The 12,795-nt window shown below is 38.1% G+C and overlaps 1 protein-coding gene across 7 annotated transcripts in view; it reads left to right on the top strand.

The window, feature by feature from the left end:
- Window positions 1–12,795, top strand: part of SIK3 (SIK family kinase 3) — a 245,164-nt gene that overhangs the window by 167,283 nt on the left and 65,086 nt on the right. For all 7 annotated transcript variants that reach the window (XM_067038993.1, XM_067038991.1, XM_059070187.2 and 4 more), the window contains exon 4: window positions 1,979–2,140. In XM_067038993.1, coding sequence (XP_066895094.1) covers window positions 1,979–2,140 — 162 coding nt within the window. The remainder of the gene's footprint in view (window positions 1–1,978; window positions 2,141–12,795) is intronic.

Raw genomic sequence — 12,795 nt, 5'->3', positions numbered from 1 at the left:
GGTTTATTTTTGTGTTTCTCAAGAATAGCTGTCTCTTCAAAGCTCTTTAATTAGACAAGGTTTAGCAGCTAAAGCACATTATTAGAATAATTAGGCCTTGGGTTAAGAGAAATAGTGGGTCAAAGGAGCAGGTACTGTTAGAGAGAATGGCCTCTTCAAGTAGAGCATGGTGTCCACATCTGATGGACGTCCAGTTCTTCAACAGCTTGTATTCACTCCCTGTCCCTAGTTGGGGACTTTGTGTTGTTTGAAATTCATTTGACAGATCTCACCAGAAGCCTAAACATACCAGAGTGTGAGCTCATTTATCACCACTTCTGAACTCCTGTAGAAAGCTGTATCCTGGTCCTTTTAACATCTAAGCTAAAGACTTCTTATTTTCTCTTTCTTTCTACCAGATTGGTGATCTTGGCCATAATAATGATTGTTTTTGAGGGAAATGCTTCATAGATCTTATGTGTGGGTCACGGATAACTCTAACAATTATAACAACTCCTTTGAGGGGGGTCTTTCTTAATAATTTAAATAAACTACTTATAACACTGTTCTTAAAACTTCTGTAGTATTTGTCTCCAAAGTTTAATGTCCGTTGTGGTCAGAATGTAGTTTGAATTATTTGAAAATCTGATATGTGGGTGGATTGTCATTTGCCCCCTTCTTCAAACCACCCCCCCCTCCATTTCTTGTCCTAAGCTCTTAATCTTGTCAGTCATTACTGGTGCATATGTTTTATCTCAAAGTTCTTCTTTGTGATGAAGAAAAGATATACCTGACTGGTCCCATGGGGGATGGAGATGGTGCCAAAACAATTGGGTAGTATTACCGAAACTACTATTAAAAAACAAAAAATAATACACTTATATTGTCTAATTTTCCATTTTCCCACTATCTCAGGATGCTTATGGTGGCAAATGTGTCTTTTTTCCAGCTAGATCAGTTGATTTAAGGATAGTGCTGATGGGCTATTACAGATTTCAAACAGAGCAAACTGTGTCACTGACATTTCTAATCCCATCAGCTGTCGTGATCCGTTTATGTTGTTAGATAAAGAACTGGGTTAAGGATATGTATGTCATTGATTCAATATAAACCTACTTCCACTATTAGAAAAATGTTATAGAACTTATGACATTGATTATATGTCAATCAATTCCTTTTTAAATATAGAGGGTAGCCTGATTTATAGAATTACAAGGTTTATCACGTGTAAATTCTTTTGTTATACCTTAGTTAGTGACATAGCCAATGAAATTATTTCATTTAAAGTGGTAGAAACTTCACTTGGTTTTCTATTGATGTTATCTGTAAAAATTAATATAGTTTAAAAAATATTTGGTAAGCACAATAAATGCAAATGTAAAGATGCAGGCATATCACTATGCATTCCAGAGAATAGTCACCAAATAAGTACATTTTTATGTCAAATTGTAAACCTTTGAGAAAGCAGAAGTGATATTAGCCTAAACAGAATCCTATATAAAGCAGGTTTTCCCCTCTCAGCAATGACTAATTTCTGTCTATTCTTTCCTAAAATGATTGATTATTGTGACTCTGCTTTTTGACTCACCCTTTAGCACAGGAAATATTGCTGATACTTATCTTCATGTGCACGTTTGCTGTGTATATGTAATCTTTTGCAACTATGAACAGGAAGGTGTTGAGTGTTACGATCCTTGAAGAAAACCATTACCCAGTACGTGCGTCCCTCACAGCTCTTCCTTCCTTGTGGTAGGGCGAGTGTATTCTTATGCATATGCATGTGTCGTGGGATTTATACTTAATGAAGTCTGGGTGCTCATTACTAATGAATTTTTATAGATACCAATCAGGACTGTAAGTGTATTGTTTTCCATTTGTTTGTTTTACATCTTTGACTCATTCATTTGCTGGGCCCGCTTGCATCACTCCTCCTGTCTACCTTTTGAAATTATACCCCTGTCCCCAAAACAAGAACTGACGGTATTCCTCTTCACTGCAGACCACCTGGTGGCCCATGGCAGAATGGCAGAAAAGGAGGCCCGTCGGAAGTTCAAACAGATTGTCGCAGCTGTCTATTTTTGTCACTGTCGGAATATTGTTCATCGTGATCTAAAAGCTGAAAATTTGCTACTGGATGCCAATCTGAATATCAAAATAGCAGGTGAGAAGTATGCTGAGGATGTGAAATAGGAGTGAAGCAGCTTTTCCTTCAAGGTTCTTAAAAGCAAGGGATTATCTGTTTCATCTATTCAGAGAGAAGTATTATGAAAAGGATTTGTGTGTGTGTGTGTGTGTGTGTGTGTGTGTGTGGCTTGAAAATTAATGAGCTTTCAAAATACATTGATGCTATTTTTTATGTAGTTTGGGATGCAACTAGGTTGGGAAGAAAGAAGAAAAAAGTAATTTTTAAATAAGGAACAAAATATAGGATAAAGTAGTAAAAAAAAAAAAACTGATAAAATTGTGTGCCTTCTCACCTTCACTTGAGAAGGTTGATTTGTGTCACTGCTGATACAGAGCATGCTTATTCTTTTTTTTGTTTGTTTTTTGTTTGCGGTACGCGGGCCTCTCACTGTTGTGGCCTCTCCCGTTGCGGAGCACAGGCTCCGGACGCGCAGGCTCAGCGGCCACAGCTCACGGGCCCAGCCGCTCCGCGGCATGTGGGATCTTCCCGGACCGGGGCACGAACCCGTGTCCCCTGCATCGGCAGGCGGACTCTCAATCACTGCACCACCAGGGAAGCCCATGCATGCTTATCCTTAAGACTGTGGTTTTATGATCATTTAAGAAGAATAGATCTTACAGTGGTTTAAAGGCAGTCCATCTCTTTTTATCCTCAAATTTCATTCATCTGCTCATCTGACAGTGCCTAAAAAAGCACTTTTCACTGCCTCACTCTACTCATACTTCAATTTTAGTAAACTGTCAGCATTTGCCTAACCAATGCAAGCTCACCACCTATTGATAGAAGAAAGTGACTGCAGTTTATATAGAAACTATAAATATGAAAATAAACCATTTTTGTTTTTCTGACAATTTTTGGTATTGCATTGTATGTCCCTCGTCTTCCAGATAAAAAAGGACTGGAATCTCATATAGAAAACAGAACTTTAGCTAGAATATAACTGTCTTGAAAAGCCTAGGTAAGAAGCAATTCTGAAGATTTCCCTCCTTAACTGGGTGGGGATTCAGAGTTCAAATTCATATTATATTATAGGTCAAAGTACCTATGTGTACCCTTGTAGGTTGTTGATTCTTCTGACAGTTTCTTTTGTGTTCATAACTCTGCTCACTTTACAGGCTCTACTTTTACATCCTCAGAATGTCACCTAGCCTTTTGTTTATCTAAGTTGGGATGATTAGAACTTTTATAGTTGTAAGCTCTTTGAGTTCTGTATTTGCTCAATACATAGTAGACAGGAATTAGATGCTTTCTTTTTTTTTTTTTTTTTTTTTTTGCGGTATGCGGGCCTCTCACTGCTGTGGCCTCTCCCGTTGCGGAGCACAGGCTCCGGACGCGCAGGCCTAGCGGCCATGGCTCACGGGCTTAGTTGCTCCGCGGCATGTGGGACCCTCCCGGACCAGGGCACGAACCCATGACCCCTGCATAGGCAGGCGGATTCTCAACCACTGCGCCACCAGGGAAGCCCTAGATGCTTTCTTTATCTTACATGAAATCATGTTTTTCCTTTGCCCTTACATCTGTTTTATATTCTCTAAAGCTCTCTAGATGCTGACAGTTCTCACAGGGGTGGGTAGGGTAGAAAGGCCTGACAATTTCAAACCCTCTTTTGTAATTATTCATTGTAGTTTCAATTAAATTAATGGTAATAACACCTACTAAGCTTCACAGTCCTTAAAAGTGTAATAAAACGTTGTGTTAATTATCTATTGTTACTGTAACAAATTACCACACACTTAGTGACTTGAAACAATACAAGTTTATCTTACAGTTCTGGAGGTCAGAAATCTAAAATGAATCCTGTGGGGCTGAAACCAAGGTATTGGTGGAACTGGTTCCATCTGGAGGCTTTGGAGGATTCATCTCCTTGCCTTTTTCAGCTCATGGAGGCCTCCTGCATTCCTTGCCTCCAGACCTTACATCACACTTCCACCTCCTGTTTCCATTGTCACATCTCCCACTCCTAATCTGATCCTCTTACTTCCCTCTTGTAAGGACCCTTGTGATTGCATTGGGCCCTCCTGGATGAACCAGGATGGTCTCTCCAGCTCAAGATCCTTAACCTAACCACATCTGCAAAAGAAGGTAACACATCCACAAGTTCCATGGATTAGGACAAGGATGTCTTTGAAGGGCTGTTATTCAACCTACCACAAATGTTACTGTAGGGTTCTTTGGATTTTTGATTAGGGTAGTGGGTTAAAAGAAGGCCCTCTTTTTCTGCTACAGTCTTATTCTACCTTCGCTGACCAAAGACTAAGAAAAAATTTTTATGCTTCCTTGGTTCTTGATTTTGAATTTAGAATCATTTTGATTTAGTTAAGGGAAATTTGTATGGCTTTTAGTTTTTGCATTGAGAAGCCAAGTTTAAAAAGCAGGGGTTGGTGATAATTGAATTTAGAAACTCTACTGACAAATATTTGGGTAAGGAGGTTTTTAAATACTTTTCTTTGTTAATAGTTAAAAACAAACCCATGCAGTCACAATATGAGTCTCTACCTGTTGGTGTGTAATTACAGACTCCTAGGGGTGCTGACAGCCAGCCTTGGGCTCTCTGTGTATATATACATATACCTTGGCAAGATTTTTATTTCATTAACCTAAAGTCTGCATTTTTATTATTTGTTTTCAGAGCAAAGCAAAGAATAAATGAGCACTCCTAGTTTTGTGCTCTGTTAAAGTATCTGACATTGTCTTTGTTTGCATTCTTTCCTACATGCTATCATTACTCAGTTTCTCAGTCATTGCCTGAACTTCCCTTCCTACACATAAATTGGATAGAATACCCGTTCTCATCAGCCAGGCCTTCTTTGAACTTAATGGACCAGTGGGAGGAACGCTTCTAGTTGAAGCTGACTACAGCATGACTAATTTTAGAGAGGTAGGTTGGATGGTTCTGATGGGATAAGTTCAGATAAGTAACGAAATCAACTTTTTATTCTGAAAGCTAAAAGTAACTTTCAGGTCCCTGATCTTTTCAGTAGTCTTTCTGATGAATTATTATAAATCTCAGTAAGAAAGAACTACTGTATATGAAAGAAACACATGAGAGAGAAAAGAGGGGTTTTTTGTTTTATTTAAAATATTGTTAGTCTTAAGCACCTCATTTTAAAAATCATCATATATGTTATAGTAGCAAATTAACTTGGAATTAATAAAAATTCAGATCAGGAAATTTAAGGAATTCATGTTTTCCTTATCCAATATTTACCTAGTGGTTTTGATGAAAAGATTATTCATCCTGTTCAAAAGTAGATGAATAAGTTGTTCTGGGGATGTTTGTGTTTACAGGAATTTATGTTTACTTTTTGTATGAAGTAATGTGACAATTTACATGTGATACTTGGTACTACTATAAAAATCTAGCTATTATAAAAGCCCATGTTAGCCCTCTTCAAGTGAATTTGTGTTCCCAGGACACGAGAGATAAGTTTCAGTTACAGATATTAAAAGATTCAACATCATTCCATTGTTTAAGAGTTTTTGTGATTAAATTCTTACCTATGAATTTTTGTTCTAGTGCTAGTTCTAGAGAGAATGAAGTCCAGGTGAATACTTTGTTTTGTTTTGTTTTGTTTTTTTCTGGTTTTAATGCTTTCTTCTTAATGCTGGTCACAAACCTATCTTCTGTAGAATTATTTGAAAGATGTTTCTGTCATTAGTAATCCAGCATAAGCATTGATTGTTTTCAGAATAAATAATTTTATTTCTGAAAGGCAGAGTTGCCATGTCTGGAACGAAGAATTTATAGTGGCTATCTATAATCTTTACTGTTCTTAACGAAGGCTTTTTGCTCCGGTATCATGGAACAGAAAAAAGAAGGCTAAGTACATGACTTCCACCCTCAAGAATTCACAGTCTATTTGGGCAGCAAATGCTTAGAGCTTTGAAAAGTTAAATAACACCAAAATTACGCTTTACATATATAAAAAGTACTTCGCAAAGCATTTTCACATATATCATTTAATTTCAACATATTTGGCATGCAAATATGTCTTGTTTAGAAAACACTAGAGTTTCCAAAACTTCCTAAAAGTTTGAATTTCTTATAAAGAGCACTCATGCCTATCGCTTTCAGGTAGAGAGTTCAACGCTGGGAAAAGAATAGGATTCTTGGTCTCTAACCTTTCACTTTGTGCCTCCGATGTGTGAGGATCCACAAAGGAGCAGATTTGGGATGGAGGAGGCACAACATGGGTCTCTCAGCACATCGATTGTATCCCTGGGTGACAACACGGCCAACAGCTACCAAATTGCAGTTTGATACAATAGGAGAGATGTTGCAGAGCACATCATGATCCATGATCACTTTAATTGTATAGTCCAGTTAGCACGGGAATTCAGAGGATGGGGAAACCACTTTACTTTGCAGAATTTCATTAGATTACAAATGCCACAGGGACGGTAAGCATATCCCAGGTGTAAGCACCTGTTCTATAGTAGGTGCTCAATAACTTTGTTGACCTGAACTTTACACAGTGGTGATGAGGACAGAAACACCCTTTTGAGAATATAGCACTTGAGGTGAGTCTTAGAGGATGAATAGAATTCTTTAAGGATAGGTGTCAAGGAGAGAATGCCGGTAGGATTAGTCAGTAAGCAAATGCTAGTAAAGCACCTGCTGTGTGCAGACACGGGGAATACAGCAGCAGATAAAATAGTCCCTTGGAACTAACGTTCTGATGGGGAAAGATAGACAGTAAACACATAGACAAGCTCTCATAAGGGCTGTGAAAATGGTAATATCGAGTAGTCTGATAGAATGACTTGTGGGAGGATAACCAGGATAGTCAGAGCCTTCCAAAGAGAAGGAAGAGCAAGGCAAAGGCCTGCGAGGGGGTGCATTCAACATATTTAGGGGGGAAGAGAAAGTTTAGCATGGCTGAGGATAATAAATAATTATGGCCGGGAGTAGAAAGATGGGATGAGAGAGCTGGCAAGGGCCAGTTCACGTGGGGCCCTGTGCACATGGTGAGGATTTGGGGCTTTATTTCGGTTACAGTGGGAAGCTGAGCTGGAGAAGCATGAGCAACAGTAGAATGCAGACTGCACATGTGCAGAAAAGCCTGGTGAGAGGGAGGCTCGAGGAGGGGAGTCTGTGCCTGAGAAGGCAGGAGGGGGAGGTATTTACACTAAATTGTGAAATTGTTTGAATACTAGGCTTAATAAATCAGATTCAAGGTGGATAAGGAAAAAAGGATGGGAGTAGGGAGAGAGGGGACAGGAAAGCCATAGGAAGATCGGTTAAAAGGCTGTGAAGCGGTAAAGTCCTGCATACAGGTGGTGGCAGTGGATATGGGAAGGAAGAAAAGGGCAACAAATAACAAGAGATGTGAGCAGAAGAGGAATTTCTGGGACGGGGTAACCAGTCACATCTCTGGGCCAGGAAGAGGGAACTTCCAGTCAGATATGTTTAGAAAGAGAAAAATCAGATTTTCTTATTGATGGATTATATTAAGCTATCAAACTGGTGTTGCCTTATTTTTAATGGTTGATGCACTGCTATTGAAAAGGAATTGTAATAATTCTTGTCCTTAAAAATTAACTAGAGAAATTTCTGTATTTACAAAAGATTGCCTAAATGTAGCTGGCTTACTCCCTGAAGCAAAGTTATTTGAAATACTCAGACGTTATGAGAATGTTTTGAAAATTGTGGAAACTTTTTTTTTTTTAACCTAAGGAAGTTGGAAACATTTTTCTTTAAATGTCGACTCCCAGAATGGTCTCCAGGAGATGGTTTCCACTCCGGTGTTATTGTTTTAGTTGGCAATCAGTAGACAGCAAAGATCTGAAGTTCAGCTACAGCAAAGCCAATATTTTGGAAAGAATTTCCACAGTGCATGGATTTGAGGTACTGTGGAAATTTCTGACCTTTGATGCAGTGAGATCTAGACTACTTCATTTTTTGAAAGTGAGAAACTAAAACATTTGGTAAGTCTATTGACCTTTCACCTGCCAGTATGAATATGCTAAGATACAGTCATATCTGTATCTCAAAACAAAGGTTGGAAACGTTGGATTTCTGAGACCCCTTCCATAGTCTGGTGATTGAGAATGTCCCTGACAGGTCACAAAAAGTAGTTACGAATATTCATCGTGTCAATCCCAAATTTTATGTTATGATCCTAACACCCTTTGTCTAGGTAGTCTTTCAGTACACTGCCCTGATTGATGGGTAGCAAATTGAGACCCAGAGAGGCCACGTGACTTTCCCAAATTCGGGTCCTAGTAGAGCCTAGGAATCATAACGCCTCACCCTTGTGCTCTCACCCTGAAATGGTATAGGACCCTCACCTAGCAGGGGCTAAGGAACTTTAATGTATATTGACCCTTGGGAAAATGGAGTTTGGAAAATTCTCTCTTCTGAATCCTATTCCTAAGACTGGAGCTTTTACAAATGAAAAATTAATGTACCTTCATTAAAAAGGCATTTCAGGTACACATAGTTGACACACCTGACACATGAAAAGATGCTCAACATCGCTAATTATTATAGAAACGCAAATCAAAACTGCAATGAGGTACCACCTCACACTGGTCAGAATGGCCATCATCAAAAAGTCTGCAGATAACCAGTGCTGGAGAGGGTGTGGAGAAAAGGGAACCCTCCTACACTGTTGGTGGGAATGTAAATTGGTGCAGCCACTATGGAAAACGGTATGGAGGTTCCTCAGAAAACTGAAAATAGAGTTACCATATGATCCAGCAATCTCACTCCTGGGCTTACATCTGGACAAAACTATAATTCGAAAAGATACATGCACCCCACAGGACAGGAATAAAGGCGCAGACATAGAGAATGGACTTGAGGACATGGGGAGGGTAAGCTGGGACGAAGTGAGAGTGGCATGGACGTATGTATGCTACCAAATGTAAAATAGATAGCTAGTGGGAAGCAGCCGCATGGCACAGGGAGATCAGCTAGGTGCTTTGTGTCCACCTAGAGGGGTGGGATAGGGAGGGTGGGAGGGAGGGAGACGCAAGAGGGAGGAGATATAGGGATATATGTATATGTATAGCTGATTCACTTTGTTATACAGCAGAAACTAACACACCATTGTAAAGCAATTATACTCCAATAAAAATGTTTTAAAAAAAAAGAAAGAAAAGATACATGCACCCCAGTGTTCATAGCAGCACTATTTACAATAGCCTAGACGTGGAAGCAGCCTAAATGTCCATCGACAGCTGAATGGATAGGGAAGATGTGGTATATATATACATATATATATATACACATATATATATGTACTGGAATACTGCTCAGCCATTAAAAAAGTAAAATAATGCCATTTGCAGCAACATGGATGGACCTAGTGAAGAGGAAGACAAATACCATATGATGTCACTTATATGTGAAATCTAAAATATGATGCAAATGAACTTATCTATGGAACAGAAACAGACTCACAGACATAGAGAACAGACTTGTGGTTGCCAAGGGGGAGGGGGCTGAGGGAGGGATGGATTGGGAGTTTGGGATTAGTAGATGCAAACTATTATATATAAAATGGATAAATAACAAGGTTCTACTGTATAGACAGAGAAGTATATTTGATATCCTATAATAAACCATAATGGAAAAGAAAAAACAAGAAATAAAGTGAATATAACTGTTTAATATTTTTTAAATGACAAGATTTTATATTATTTTTTATGACTAAATAATATTCCATTGTGTACATATACTACATTTTAAAATCCATTCATCTGTCAGTGGACACTGAGGTTGTTTCTGTATCTTGGCTATTGTAAATAATGCTGCAATGAACATGAGCATGCAGATGTCTTTTTGAATTAGTGCTTTCATTTTCTTTTCTTTTTCTTTCTTTTTTTTTTTTGGCCATGTCATGCGGCTTATGGGATTTTATTTCCCCAACCAGGGATCAAACTTGGGCTCTCAGCACTGAGAGCAAGGAGTCCTCACCACTGAACTGCCAGCGAATTCCCAGTGCTTTCATTTTCTTTGGATCAATACCTAGAAGTGGAATTGCTGGATCATATGGTAGTTCTATTTTTAATTTTTAGAGGAACCTCTATACTGTTTTTCATAGTGGCTGCACCAGTGAACATTCCCACCAACAGTGCACAAGGGTTCCCTTCTCCACACCCTCACCAATACTTGTTATTTCTTGTCTTTTTGGTAATAGCCATTCTAACAGGTGTTTTGATTTTCATTTCCCTGGTGATTAGTGATATTGAACATCTTTTCATGTCCCTATTGGCCATCTGTGTGTCTTCTTTGAAAAAATGTCTATTCAGATCTTCTGTCCATTTAAAAAATTGAATTTTTTTTTGCTACTGAGTTGTATGAGTTCTTTATGTATTTTGGATATTAATCCCTCATCAGATATATGATTTGCAAATATTTTCTCCTATTCAGTAGGTTGCCTTTTCATTTTGTTGATAAATATTATTTATAATGAACTTTTAAGTCAATTTTAATAATGTACTAATATAAAATATTTTACTTAAATTACTTCTTTACCATAAATCACACAAAAATGACAAAGTTATTTTTTAAATTTCTTTCTTGCAAGGTTTTTAGGATAATATTCCTTTGAAAGAAGTTTGAGAGTCAAAACCATTGGAAAATACCGGGTACTTGTACAATTAAATAGGTTAGTTTTCTTCACATTCTAGTCCAAATATGACCTTGATCTTTTTAATCAGATTGAGAGATTCTCTGAGCTCTTTATAGACTCTTTTTCAGGAAAGCCCTTCTCCTCTATTATATACCAACTGCCCCTAAACTTTTGCTTAAAACTCAACTTATGCATATAATTATATAGTTAGATGTGTGATTCTGTTGTTTGCCCCTTGATGCATTAATGGTCCCTCAAAAACTTGGGGCGTATCCTACTCCGATTAGCATATTTACACCTTACCTTTTAGGTGGGTTGCTGTTCAGATGTTTCCTCTCATTTGAGTTATATTTATTCTATTCTGTTAGCTTTAACCTAAGATGGTATTCTCTTGTCTGCTTAGTTTCTAGGTGACAACTGAGAATCTTATATGTGATCACACCTTCTTTTCTCCAAAAGTAGCCTCTTCTGCTTATCAGACCATATGCCTTAATTTTTAATTTGGAAAATATTATTGTTATACCTATATACTGTATTTCCATTTGGTATCTTTAGTTTCTGTTGAGAAGTTAAGGGGACCTTGATTCATTATGGTCTATATAAAAGGCACACTAAAAATTTGTATAGTGTGCTCACCTATCAGGATTAGAAACTTACCTGATTGAATGATTGGACTATTATTTTTCTAAGTGATGTGAATCACTTTAGAATCGTAATTGCAATAGTATGCGTTAATGTTTTCAAGAATTCCAGTGAATATTGTTTGTAGGTCTTATAGAAAAGGTCTTATTATAACCTTTTCCTTTATACATCTATTCAGTACTGAGTTTGATGAAAAGATCCCGTGTTGGCGAGGGGTTTTTGCCTTTCATGAGAAGGGTTGGGGTAGTGCTATCTATGACAGAGTGGAGGGGATTCGTTTATTACCTCATTTAAAAAGAGCCGAGTTCAGTGATCCTAACTGCTAAGATATTTTTAAAACTTTGGGGGCAAATACATGTCATTCATTGAAAATACCAATGTAATGCTGCTCCAGCATTTTTGTTTTTAAACTTTCATTTTCCACGGAGGTAATCATCATGCTGTATAGATACGCGATGCTCGGAAGTTGTGGAGGGTCAGGAGCTTGCTAAGATTAAGTGATAGCTGTGGAAGAGCCCCGTATATGGTGCAATAGTAGGAGCTGCAACAGGATGGTCCTCTAATACCTAACACGTTACCAAGAAGGTACATATATTCTTTCAACCTCCTGAATATTATCTCTCCCCTCCTCCAATTCTGACCTCCCCTGGTTTCTTAAGCTAAACCAAATGCCCTCCTTCCCAAATAAGCTGATTACTTGATTTTTTTTTTTTTTCCCATGAAGGAATTTCTCTTGAGTATAAATGCTCAGGCTGTGAGTCAGTAGTTTTTGGCATTACTTCCCCATTAGCTCCTAGTTAGAAAGTTCAGCCAGAGGTTGAAGGGATTGCTAAACACTTCAGGACTTCCCAGACCCATTTTTAAGAGCAAACTAATATTGAGACTCCTGGGAACTTTGAAACTCATCCTTTGTCACTACCAATATTTTGAGATTCACACAGTTGACTCTTGTGTTCAAATCCAAATAAAGCTTTTGGGTCACATGATTTCTAGGCCAGTAATATTGTGTAGGAAAAGCAAGGTTAGTTCCTCTTCTGTGTCATGTTCTATCTTAACAGTCCCTATAACCGTCTAAATCCTGTTTATAAAGTGTTCTTTTACAGGTCTTGATCTTTGATTCGTCAAGTCATTTCTAGCTAGAATACCTGCCAGCCTGTGGCCCACACCCCATACTTACTAGTCCACTGAGAAGTTAATCAGGGTCCTAAATTATTTCTATTCTTGGTCTTTGTCTTTAATTGCAAGTGCAGCATTGGGGTTATGAATCCTCAGAAGCTTTCAGATTTTAAAACAGGAAGGACCTTGTCTCGGTATTTTCTGGTGAGGTAGTTTATTTAGGATAAATAATTATTTTCCCACTTCACGTTTTTCCTCTGCCCGGTACTTCCGAGCTATTTGCTTATCACA

Source organism: Kogia breviceps, chromosome 7 (assembly GCF_026419965.1).
Source record: "Kogia breviceps isolate mKogBre1 chromosome 7, mKogBre1 haplotype 1, whole genome shotgun sequence".
In the NCBI taxonomy this organism is placed as follows: domain Eukaryota; kingdom Metazoa; phylum Chordata; class Mammalia; order Artiodactyla; family Physeteridae; genus Kogia; species Kogia breviceps.
The sequence above is the reverse complement of the archived record's forward strand: the minus strand, read 5'-3'. Positions and strand labels throughout refer to the sequence as shown.